At 44.6% G+C, this 13252-nt stretch overlaps 1 protein-coding gene across 1 annotated transcript in view; it reads right to left on the reverse strand.

Moving 5' to 3' along the window:
- Positions 1 to 226: 226 nt before the first annotated feature.
- PHLPP1 (PH domain and leucine rich repeat protein phosphatase 1) overlaps positions 227 to 13252 on the reverse strand; it is a 214181-nt gene continuing 201155 nt past the window's right edge. Inside the window, exons 15-17 of the mRNA XM_057526990.1 lie at positions 6847 to 7041; positions 4208 to 4436; positions 227 to 1678 (exon numbers count right to left, since the gene is read on the reverse strand). Of these exons, the coding sequence (XP_057382973.1) occupies positions 518 to 1678; positions 4208 to 4436; positions 6847 to 7041 (1585 nt within the window). The 3' untranslated portion in view covers positions 227 to 517. The remainder of the gene's footprint in view (positions 1679 to 4207; positions 4437 to 6846; positions 7042 to 13252) is intronic.

The following is a 13252-nucleotide window of genomic DNA, read 5'->3' on the forward strand; positions in this document are numbered from 1 at the left end:
ATCCCAGTGACTTAGGTCACCTGACAGAGTAAAGCAACTCCTAGGAGTTAGTCTCCATATTCTACAAATGTCTATCATTTTCAAGACAAAAAAAAAAGGCTTCCCCCTGCCTCCCGCAAAGAAATACAGAATTACAGTATTATTAAATCATTTAGCACTGGCAACCTGCCCTGCCTTCCAGACAAACAAAACAACACAAAGCCACTTTAAAAAGTATTACATTAACTGTTTCTCTGTAATATATTAAACCTTTTGTTCTTTGTCTTTACACATCTGATATGTTAGGGGAAGAAGTTAACAAATTTAAATCATATTGGTACAGCATCACGAGAAGAAAAGTGGTAATTATTTTAAAAAATGACCAACAGAAGGGGACCCTACAGACTGGCTGCAAAGACAGGCTGGGAAAGCGTCTGGGAGAAGGGTGTGGAGTAAACCCCTGGTTTAATGGGAGCCCGGGAGGCTCTGGCAACTCAGCCTTTGTTGGTTAGTTTATTTGGAAGCAGCGCGCGGTGGGTCATAGCGGTGTGTCACAGGAGTCTGGCAGCTGGTCCACCGGGCATTGCCGCGGCGGCGGCGGCAGCTGCACGTGGAGCTGTGAGGGCGGCGGCGGCGGCTGCTGGTGTTTCATTATCTCTTTGACCTCCTCCTCCAGCTCCGGGGGAATGATGAACTGATCATCAGGATCCGGCTGAGCCGGCGCTGCAAAATAGCCCCCCGGCTTGCGGAGAGGCGCGTCCGTGGCCACCTCTATCGCGTTGTGGCTCTGTTCCTGGGGCGCCACGGAGCCGTTAGCCCGCCGGCGCCCCACGGTCCCCACGGCGGCACAGTCCGCCCTCCGGGGCAGGGCCGGCTCGTCCTCGTTGGCGCTGATGACGATGCCCTCGTCGCTGGCCTCGGCCGGCAGCTGCAGCAGGAGCTGCTGCCTCTCCTTCTCCTTGGCGCGGCCGCAGTGGATGTCCACCTCCACCTCCACCCGGCTGCCGTTGGTGAAGACGCCCTCGATGGGCTCTTCGTCATCGCTGTCGAGGCCGTTGTCGGAGAAGGCGCTGGAGAAGGTGGCGCTGGACAGCTGGCGCTGGAAGGAGCTGGACGGGCAGGCGGGGTGCAGCGAGCAGCGCGGCTCGCTGGGGCAGGCGGGGCTGCTCTCGCTCAGGGCGCCCGGCGGGGGCTCGTCCGAGGCCGTGGACCCCACCTCGCTGCTCATCTCGGACGTGGAGAGCTCGCTGCTCATCTCCGAGGCCAGGCCGCTGCTGGATGACGGCACGCCCAGCCCGTCGGCGGGCCGCTCCTTGATGACCATGCTGACGGAGGGCGGGAAGGTGCCGGGGCTGGGCGGCGGCACGGGCCCGCCGGCGCCGAGCTCGCAGCAGCAGAAGCTGTCCTCGGGGACGCTGAGCTGCACCACCACGGCGCTGACGCTCTCGCGGCAGCCGTAGCTCTGCGCCAGCGTGCACAGCTTCTTGGCGGCGGCCAGGGCGTCGGGGACGTTGCGCACGGCCCCCACGGCCTCCTCGACGGACAGGCTGTCCCACAGGCCCTTGCTGCCCAGGATGAAGAACTCGTCCTGCGGAGTCAGGGCCACCGACTGCACGTGGGGGCGGGGCACCACGCTGGGGTGCAGGAACGTGTAGCCCAGGATGCGCGTGGACTCGGTCACTCCGTTCACTTTGCCATCCTGGAAGAAGAGGGGTTTCCAAACAGACGTTACCACGGAGCACGCGGGGCGACGTGTGGCTTCCCTGGGGCCTCCTGCCTGGGGGACCACCGGAGTGTGACACGCGGTCCACAGGGGAAGGGGCTGCCCACCCTCCTGGGAGTGGTTCATGCCCACCTGTCATCAGAACCCTGGGGCAGAAGCCCGGGGCAGGTAAGAAGCAGGAGGGACAAATGGAAAGTATCTCAGTTACTCCCTTTATTGGGACCCGTCTATCTCCAAAGCAGACCATCATCTGACACAGCAACATGGCTGATTAGCGCCTCCTGGAACCCACGGGGGTCCCGAGAGGAAGAGCCTTGCTGAATGAGCCAGTGCAGAGCAGCCCCCGAGGCAGGTTCGTTCCAGATAACGCCCGGAATCTTAGGTCACTCCCCAAAGCACATCAACCAACCGGGGGCGGGAATGTCTGAAGGTCCAGAAGTGAGGGGAGAGGCACTGTTTTAAACGTAAGAAGGTTAAAAACAATTGGTGGGGAAATCTTGGGGTGACTAGCTGGGTATGACTGATCGCGTTTGGAGAGGTAGATGCTTAAGGAGAAGTGCCAGCTCCTACCGCTTGCCTGAACTCGCTTTCCTGGCAGCAAATGGAGACGACAAAGTCTCCTGCCTCAGTCCAGCCGAGTTCACGCCACTTAAACCACAAACCAAAGTTTCAGACCACTTGCCAATAAAAAGCCTTTACTCTGAAGCTGGAGGAGAGGAGGGGAGATAACCCCAGGGTGTACCTGCTCTATTCCTTATTCTTAAAGTTTGAGGTTCTCGGGTCTAGGACGTGCCTCTACATGCCCCTATTTTTAACACCTTTTCCAGAGGAGGCTCCATTAGGACAACTTTTATGTGTGTCTGGGATGAGGGAATGGTGATGGTCTAACCATCTCCCTCGAAGCAAGTGTTTCTTCCGGAGAATACCCGCTCCCTTCCCAACCCTACCACGTTCCTTCATTTGGGAAGTGCGCCCCCCAGCTCGGCAGACAATCCCGCCACGCATACAAGCAGGCAGCACAATTCGAAGTAAAATTACTAAAGCGGGGCTTCAAGCACAATTTCCAGCTCTTAATTCTCCTAATATATTTGTTCTTCCCCAAAATGTGGAATTTGTCAAAAATTACCCTCGCTGTTCTGCCCAACCCTTTAAGATCTCACCACATCAGAATCAATGATTTTGTCTGTGTGTGGGGGGGGGGGCATACCTCAAGGCAGGGAAATTAAAAAAACCAACACAGCGATACAGACAAAGCGAGGAAGAGGGAGGCAGAGAAAGCAGGAGAAACCTCTGAAGCACCAACTGTGACGCATTTATGTAGCAGAAATGGTTAGTCTTTGCATCGTGTAATGCTGAACATTTAATTCAATACGTTTAATAGTTTCATTCAATCCCATCTGAGACTGTCTAGCGTCCATTTGAATCCTCTCTGCTCTCAGAACAAGCAGGGAACTACATTCTGTGCGCGGCCTCCCCTGCCAGCCCCGCGTGGTGGATCCCGTCTGCATCTTTCCCACGGCCCTTGTCACAGCCTGCCGGGAGTCACAGTCTTTCTCTACCGGACTGCAAACGCTCACCACCGTCTACCCGAGCCGCACATGCTTCCGGGGCTTTCATCCACACGACTGGACGCCTCCTGGGGGCAGACGTGTGTCTCCGGGGATCCCGCCTGTAGCCCACATCGCGTTTCCGGCGCGCAGCAGGTGACCCACACTGTAGGATGAGCTAGTGAGTGGGGCACAGTTCCTCCAGCGCATTCTGGAAGCTGCGCTACAGGGAATCTTCTGTAACGAAGACTGACACCAGTGTTTCTCAACAGCGGCGCTCCTGACATTTTGGGCCGAATCATTCTTTGCTGTGGGGCTGTCCTGCGCACTGTAGCATGCCTAGCGGCATCCCTAGCTTCTCCCTGCTGCATGCCCCAAGCATTTCTGTTGTGACAACAACAGTGTCCTCTGACGTTAGCAAGTGTCCTGTCGGGGGGAAACGGCCCCTGGCGGAGAACCACTCACTGCCTTACTCAAGTGGAGCAGGAGGCATGAGCCAAAGTCACTACTAGTTACATCTACACTGATACGCACACGAGCCTCGTAAGACAGGACAGATACGCTGCCATGCCCACTTTATGGAGGAGGAGTCTGAGGCTTCAGGTTTAAAGGTCGTAGCCCGCAAGCAGCAGATCTAGGACAGGAGGACCAGCGGCGTGACTTCAGGGCTGGGGGCTTCAGCCCCCGCCGAAGTGCCTCCGAAGAGCGGCTGTGAGGATGAGGTGGTATCACGGCACAGCCCTCGGTGCGGAGAGCCCGTCGGTAACTATTTTATTACTCTGTATATTATAATGTCTTCAGACATATCACACACAGCGTTTGCTCTGCGATACTACGGATTTGGAATTTTAACGTCAATGTTTAAAGAATGTTCTTTGGCGGGAAATGCTCCCTGGCTGATTTTGCCACGACCCTGGCCCTGTCCTCCCCCAACCTGAGGAAAATCCCTCTTCCTCACCTCCGTGATAATGGCCTTGTGCTGTTTGATTCTCTTCAGTTCTTCCTCACAGCTCATAACATATGATCTGGACAGAGGCAGCGGCTTCCCATTCCGACAGAGAACCGTTTGGCACTTGCCCACGTTAGCAGAGGTCAAGGTGAAGGGTCCTCCTGGGTCCACAGGGTCATGCTTGATATGACAAAGGACAGCAGCACCTCCAAGTTTCTGTCCAGCAGTTCCAAGCTTCCTGGAAAACGAAGAGACGGGGTAAAAACCCACACACACCCGTCACATGTAGTTTTGCCAGACTGTACCACTGGACGGGGCTAGGAGGAAAAACAGAACTTGGGGCTCCACCAGGCCTCTTTCACCAACGCAGGCACTGCTCAACTCAGGAAAAGAGCCTGTGGAATCTGACACACACAGACACACACACACACACACGGAGAGGTGTCTGCTCACAACTGGGGCAGGTGTCACTTCACCACGAAAGACCCAAGGAGCTGCTGTGGAATAAAGGAGCCCTTATCCTGCTGCATCCAGCCTGCCACTCCCGTATCGGCGTGCCCCAAAGACAGCGGGAATGACCGCTTCTCTCTTCATCCCCCTCTCTAAATCCCCTCTGCTCCCGAGAGAGGACAGCCGGAGTGACCACTTAACAGGAGCAGGTGTAAACACACTACACCCACTGACACTTCAGAATTACCTGACCACCCTCTCTATTAGGATGTTTGCTGGGACATGCTTTCAAGTACTGCACCATTCATATTCTTGTCCTATACAGTGCAGACTTTCTAGATGAGTGATGTCTATTCTAGAATATTCACAGAAAGGACATTCTAGTAATGAAGCTCCAAAGTGCTTTTATTCACCATCAGTCCATACACATATTGAATACACAAGACACCTGCAAGTTCTAACAATCAAAAGGAGGTAAGAACTCTTCTCAGAAGCCCCACAGATGGCAGTGCCTCCCAGACGGATCCTGGGTGGTACAGAAGGTTAAGATGGACAGACGCCCCCGTTTACAAGGGCAGACCCTGTCTAGGTTAGGCAAGGGGCACCACTAGCGATGGAAACCGGGGCTGCCTGTTCACATAAATTAGGATGTCAGGCACAGAGAACACAGAGTTCTCCTGAGGACTGAAAAGATCGCCACACACCCCACATCCTGTTAACCAACAGGGAAAGTAAGAGGCAAGCAAATGACCTAGAGATGGGCTGACAATCTGGGTCTCTAAACTCCAATTTCTGCACATCTACGACCAGACTGGACTTTAGGCCCTGCCAAGGCAGCACTGCTTTCTTCCTGTCAAAGGCACAATGATTCCTCCCAGCAAAGCCAGAATTAGGATGGTATTTGTGAGAAGTACAGCTAGTAATCAGAGTCTGAGGCTCTTAAGTTCTTAATTCTCATCCAGTGTTTGAGAGTCTATAAAAAGTAGACCGCTTAGGAGTGTGTGAAGGGTGTGTGTGTGTGTGTTACGTGTGTCTGTATATATGAAATGTGTTGGCTTTTTTCCTAAAACAAGATGGTGGTCAAAACAGCAAAGTAGATAGATGTCCCTGTCTTATACCTTATGGCATTAAGGTATTTATAACAATGACTGGTATATATTAAGGGCTCACTAAATATTAACTGTTACCAGCATCAATTATTAACTGCACATGCCCACTAGAGAATCTGAAAGACAGGTGAGTCGGGTAGCAAAGAACCCCACTGGGCTTGCCTCTAATGAGCTCTTCAAGAGTATTCATGACTTAGGGGAACTTTCAAGGCTTCTCTGGGCCAGCATTCCTTAGCAGACACTTTTTCTACTCCTGTTGCAAAGATACTTCCTCTGGCAGATTATCAAGGCAGGGAAAAGGGAGAGAAAGAGAAAAGATAGTCATTGTTCCCATGACCTTTAGAGCACTCTCCACTTCCTGGTCCCACAAGAGCAAGTGTTTGCAGTACAATATTAATACGCAGTTCCTTTACAACCTACAAAGCCTTTAAAGTGACAAAAGAGCGAGCAATTCTTCGAATGTGGGAATGCTCATAACATGCAGCCCTCATAGTTAGAAACAACATTCCACAACTTCCATGGTGACCAAAAGCTCTAGGGAATGGCCTAGGATTCTACTAGTAACACTGAACATTTAATAAAGGGGGAAAAACAATATATGAAGAATGATTTAACTCCTGGCCTAAAATTTGACCATCTCAAGTTCTCGAAGGTTGGCACTTCTTGAATCAGTGACAGTGTTTCATAAGGGGGAACAAACCGAGATGGAAACAGTCCATTTCAAAGAGCAGTCCACACGCCAGAAGGTCTAAAGAGTGTCTGGCGCTCACATGATTTGGGGTGAGGGGAGTGTGTCGTAAACGATCTGGTGAAAATCTGGAATCACGACAGGCCTATGAGACCGGTTCTGGGAGAAACTGAATTCCTGTCACTGACTCAGCCTCCAACAAAGTTGTCTGAACATCAGTGTGTCTCAAACGGAACACAGTCCAGCCCGGATACTTGGGCAAAACCAAATCGCCTGAATGCATCTTGAATCACGCATATTCAACAACAGGCTTTGAGATTACTGGACACCTGTTTTTCTAACCAGATGGCAAACACTCAAAGAAGAGCAAGAAAACACAGGGCAGGTGCTCTAAGTTTTACCTTTGCATAACAATGAACGTATTGACCATGTATTCTTCTTCGTTTTTTGTTTTCTGCAGCTCTTCCGCCAAAATGTCACTCATGGTACACTGGAGAAGGTAGGGCACCTCCACGTTCCGGTCTCCATCAAATACACCATACAGGGCCTCCCGGTTGTCACGGAAGTTATTCACTGACAGGGCTGCAACACACAACCTGCAAAGCAAGAATGCTTTGTGCTAAGTTGACTCATCATTCCTTCTCCATGCCCAAACCAACTGAGTTTTTTTCAGATTTGCTTAATCCAGTCTTGTCTCTTTCTTCTTGACTCCACATAGATTAAGAATAGGTAAACTAACCCCAGCTAATTTATATCAACTAATTTCTGTGAGTGAAGAAAAATGATAAGCACATATTTATGCTTCATGGCTTTCCCCCACTCTTCTCTTCTGATGATTTTATTTTTAAATGGTAGTGAAAGAAAGACAGTAGGAGGCATGGGAAATAACACCAGATTATGAATGCATATGTTCACATTCATTCACAAAACATTTATCAAGGAGAACTTCCACATGGAGCAAAAATGGAGTAACAACTAAAACACTAGGAAAAGTACAGGAAAAGTATATACTGGTGGGAGGAGAGCCGCACAGGGCGCTCTAGAGGCCTGCACAGTCTCTCCACTTAATCAGACTGTTTCCAAGTAATTTAACTGTGTCCCATAAATTGTCCAAAATGAATAAAAGACTAGGAGAAAAATTGAAAGCCAGGGCATCAGTAACTGGTGAGATGACTTCAAGCAGCCCATCACACAGGGGACTGGAGTCTTCAAAACAGAAGAGAGACAGACAGAAAAAAGTTTTGAAGAATCAATGGATGGAAATATTTCAAATCTGATGAAAACTATAACCTCCAGATACAAGAAGCTCGACAAACAGTAAGTAAAAGCAAGTAAAAAAACTTAACTGAGGCACATCAAAATCAAATTGCTGAAAACCAGGGATAAAGGCGGGGTTTGGGGAGTAGAGAACAACATATCCTACAGAGGAACAAAGGACGGATGACAGCAGAGTTCTCATCAGAAGCAGTGCAGGAGACAGCGGAGCAACATCTTTAAACTACTGATGGGAAGAAACTGTCAACCTGGATTTCTAAACCAGTGAAAATAGCTTTCAAAAGTAAAGGTGCAAAAAAGACATTTTCAGACGCACAAATAAAAGACAACCACTACAAGAAATGTAAAAGGAACTACGTGAAACAGAAGAAAATGATACTACCAGATGGAAATCTGGATCTACATAAAAGAATGAAGTGTATTGGAAATGACAAATAGGTGAGTAAATATAAACATTTTCTTTTTCTTATTTTAAAAATCACTTTAGAACAGTGGTTCTCAACGGGGGACATTTTGCCCCCAGGAGACATTTTGGCTTGTAACGATTGGGAGTGGTGGTAATATTGGCATTTAGTGGGTAGAGGCCAGGGGTGCTGCTAAATATCCTACAATACACAGGGCACCCCCTCCTTCCCCTGCCCCACAACAACAAAGAATTATCTGGCTCAAAATGTCAATAATACTGAAGTGGAGAAACACTACTTTAGAATAACTGTTTAAAGTAAAAATTTTAACAATGTATCCTGGGGTTTACAACAAAAGTAGAAGTAAAACACATGACAACAAGAGCACAAAGACTAGGAGAGGGGAAATGGAAGTACACAATGTAAGGTTCTTATAATACACGTGAAATGATATATTACTTGAAGGTAAACCTTATTAATTAATAAGGTAAAGGTTACGCTATAAACCCTAAACAAACCACACACACACAAGTAGAACTAATAAGAATAAAGGAGATAAAATGGAATAAGAAATATTCAATCCGAAAGAATGAAGAAAAAGAGAGAGAATAAAGAACAGATGAGACAAGCAGAAAACAAATACTAGTAAATTGGCAGATTTAAACCTAACCATATCAATAACTTCATTAAATATAAAAATGGTCTAAACACCACCCAAAAAGACAGAAAGTCAGATTATATAAAAAAGCAAGATTTAACTAAATACTGCCTGTAAGAAATACACTTTAAATATAAAGAGACAGGGGCTTCCCTGGTGGCACAGTGGTTAAGAATCTGCCTGCCAATGCAGGGGACATGGGTTCGATCCCTGGTCTGGGAAGATCCCACATGCCATGGAGCAACTAAGCCCGTGCGCCACAACTACTGAGCCTGCGCTCTAGAGCCCGAGCTCTGCAACAAGAGAAGCCACCGCAATGAGAAACCCACGTACCGCAACAAAGAGTAGCCCCCGCTCGCTGCAACTAGAGAAAGCCCATGCAGCAACGAAGACACAACACAGCCTAAATAAATAAACAAACAAATAAATAAATGAAATACACTTACTACAAAAAAATCTAGATTTATTAAAAAAATAAATAAAATAAATAAAGAGACAAATAGCTTAAAAGCAAAAGGATAAAAAATGATATACAGTGGACCCTTGAACAATATGGGTTTAAGCTGTGCAGGTCGACTTATATGCTGATTTTTTTCCTCTAAATACTACTACAGTACTACACAATCTGTGGTTGGTTAAATCTGCGGATGTGGAACCTCGGATACAAAGGGCTGAATGTAAAGTTACGTGTGGATTTTTGACTGTGTTTTTTGACCCCCGTGTTGTTCAAGGGTCAACTATGCTAAACACTAATCAAAAGAAAGCTGGAATAGCTACATTAATATCAGACAAAATATATTTCAGCACAAAGAATATTACAGAAACAAAGAGTCATTTCATAATGTTAAAGGGGTCAGTTCATCACAATGCTATAACATTCTAAATGTTTATGAACCTAATAACAGAGCTTGGAAATACATGAAGCAAAAACTGAGAGAACTACAAGGAGAAACAGATAAAACTATAGTTATAGTCTCTCAGTCACTGATGGAAAAGTAGACAGAAACTCAGTAAGGATATTTAAGACTTGAACAACATTATCAACCAACTTGATCTAAGTGATACCCTACCCAAGATTTTTTCCAAATGCACACAGAGTATTTACCAAGATAAACTATATTCTGGTCCAGAAAATGTCTCAGTAAGTTTAAAGGATTCAACTGATTCAGAGTATGACCTCTAACCATATTGGAAAAATTGCTTAGAAGGAAATTTATAGCTCTAAATGCTAGAATATTAATATCTTAAGCCCAAATCAATGACCTAAACTTCTACCTTAAGAAGCTAGAAAATTAAGAGCAAAACAAACCCAAAGCGAGCAGAAAGGAAATAATAAAAATAAAAGCAGAAGTCAATGAAATAGAAAACAGAAAACAACAGAAAAATCAATAAAACCAAAAGCTGGTTCTTTGAGAATATTAATAAAACTGATAAAACTCAAACCAATTTGATCAGGATAAACAGACAAATGACAAATATATCAGGAATGAGAGAGGGGAGAGACATCATCACTACAGATCCTATACACATTAAAAGGAGAATAATGGAATATTATGATCAAGTTTACGCCAATAAATTTGAAAACTAGATGAAAATGCATAAATTCTCTGAAAGACATAAATTACCAAAGTTCATTCAAGAAGAAAGAGATAATCCTATGTTAAAGAAATTGTATGTTTAGTTATAAACCAAAGAAAATTCCAGGCCCAGATGGGATTTATTAGTAAATGCTACCAAACATTTAAGGAAGAAATAATATAAATTCCAAACTCTTCCAGAAAACTGAAGAAGAGGAAATACTCCTCAACTCATTCTATGAGGCCAGCATCACGCTGATACCAAAACCAGACATAGACACCACAAGAAAGGAAAACTACAGGCTAATCTGTGAATACAGACATGCTCAACAAATTACCAGAAAACTGAATCCAGCAGCATATAAAAAAGGGTAATACATCATGACCATGGGGAATTTTTTCCTGAAAATGCAAGGCTGATTCGACGTTTTAAAATCAATGTAATTCACTACATCAACAGACTAAGAAAGAAAAAATATGATCATCTCGATGCAGAAAAAGCCTATGACAAAATCTGATACACATTATAAAAACTCTTAGCAAACTAGGAATAGAAGGGAATTGTCTTAACTTGATAAAGGAAGTCTACAAAAACACTTTTAACACCATATTTAATTGTGAAAGATTACACTCTCACCAAAGAAGATATAGGTATGGATGATAAGCATGTGAAAAGATGATCAACAATCATTAGTCACTAGGGAAATAAACATTAAAACCACAATGAAATATCACTATTAGAATGATCAAAACCACTACTACCACTGCCACCACCTGATCTTACAAGTACTGGTGAGAATGTGGAGCAACGAGAACTCTCGTTCATTGCTGCTGGGAATGCAAAATGGTACAGCCACTTTGGGAAACAGTTTGGCAGTTTATTATAAAATTAAATATATACTTACCATAACGACTCAGCAATCCTTCTCATAGGTATTCACCCAAGAGAAATGACAACATTTGTTCACCCAAAAACCTGTATGCAGGTTTATATGTTTATGGGATTTGTATTTGTATTTGCTAAAAAATAGAAACAATCTAAATAATTTATCCTTCAAGTTGTGTATGGATAAACAAACCGTAACATATTCACGCAATGGAATAATACTCTGCAGTAACAAGGAACAAATTGCTAACACATGCAACATCACAAATGAATCTAAAATGCATGATGCTAAGTGAAAGAAGCTAGACTGAGAAGGCTATATACTGTGTAATTCCATTTATATGACATTCTAGAAAAGGCAAAACTAATGGAACAAAAAACAGATCAGGAGTTGCCAGGGGCTGGGAGTGGGGAGAAGAATTTGCAACAGAGGGGCATGGAGGCATTTTGAGGAACTGTTCTATAATCTGATTATAATGGTGATTACACAATGATACTCTTTCATCAAAACTTGCAGAGCTGTACACTAAACAGGGTGAATTTTGTTGAATATAAATTATACCTTCTTACTGTGTATAAATTAATGAAAAGAAAAAAGTTATTAAGCACCTAATATGTATCATGGCTAGGTAACAGCGGTATGAACCTAAAAATATAATTCCTGATCTTAAGGAGTTTGGGGATAAATAACAATAGTAATAATCATTATCATTAATGATAATAATAACTAACATTTAAATAGAGTTTACTATATAGCACACGTTATTCTAAGTTCTTCACGCGTGTCATCAGTGGATCCTTACAATAACCCTATAAGGACAAATAGTATTTTTGACGAGGAAAGTAAGCTAAAGAGAGACTGAGTAACTGCTCAAGGTCACATAGCAAAAAAGTATAGAGCCCAGATTCAAAGCCAGGAAATCTGGCTCTTACCTCAGTACTTTGAAATTCTTGCCTCCATTTATTAAAGAAAAAAAAAGTCATCCCTAGTTATATGACAATTAGTGGCAAAGTAAAATTTAATTATATAATATTAAATCATCTTATAATTCTGTCTTCCTCTGTAGGCTTCCCTTGCTAGAAAGAATCGGGCAGGGGGTATGAAAAAAATAACGTGTTTTAAAAGTACAGGTGATTTTTTTTTTCCGCTGAAGCTTCCTGTTTGTTTTTTAGTCTGAGGAAGAACCTAAATTATAGGATTGCAGCTCCCTGCTTGGATTTTCCCAAAGGATCTGAAATGACCTGATAGGGAGGCAACACAGCACCAGTACCCATAGGGGAAAGTGGGAGGGAGAGAAGAGAATAGATGTCTATTGAGATTTGGGGGCAGGGACAACTGCAGATCTCTCCTTCCTTCAAAGCAGCAAGCTTCTTGCTTATATATCTACTTTATCCACAATTCAAAAAGAAAACTCTTGAGAAACTTCTGCTGGCAAAACCAAAGGGTAAAAAAGCAAAGGAAAATTAAGTGAGGGCCAGGGATGGCATGGGATTTCTGAGGTGCTGGTAATGTTCTATTTTTCAATCTAGGTGCTGGTTCACTTAAGGACGATTCATAGAGTTGTATGCTTACCGTTTATCTTACACTTCAATATAGCAAAAAATTTTTTAAAAAGAAATTGTGGAAGGGGGAATTATGTAGGAAAAAATACCTAACTGGTCACTGCTTCATTAATATACATGAGTAGATAATACATTTTAATATCCAGAGAGGTTTAAAAACCAATCTTGGATTTCACATCAGTGTTCTGGAATTAGAGAGCAGTTTCACATACTGGTGTTTATAAGTAAGACAGAAGATCTTTTAATCTAAAAAAAGAAAGATCTCTAGAAAGGAACTTTGAGTGTTCCAAAGAACGTATAGTTTCTTCCTCTCTCCCCCAAATATAATGATATACAGTACAAAGTACATAGAAATAAGCAGTCAGAGCCCAGACACAACTGGTTATTCTGCCTGTTTTGGGGGGGGCAAATGGAACAGAGATGTTGAAATGGGGGCTACGTCTT

The sequence above is a fragment of the Balaenoptera acutorostrata genome, chromosome 13 (genome assembly GCF_949987535.1).
Source record: "Balaenoptera acutorostrata chromosome 13, mBalAcu1.1, whole genome shotgun sequence".
NCBI lineage: Eukaryota > Metazoa > Chordata > Mammalia > Artiodactyla > Balaenopteridae > Balaenoptera > Balaenoptera acutorostrata.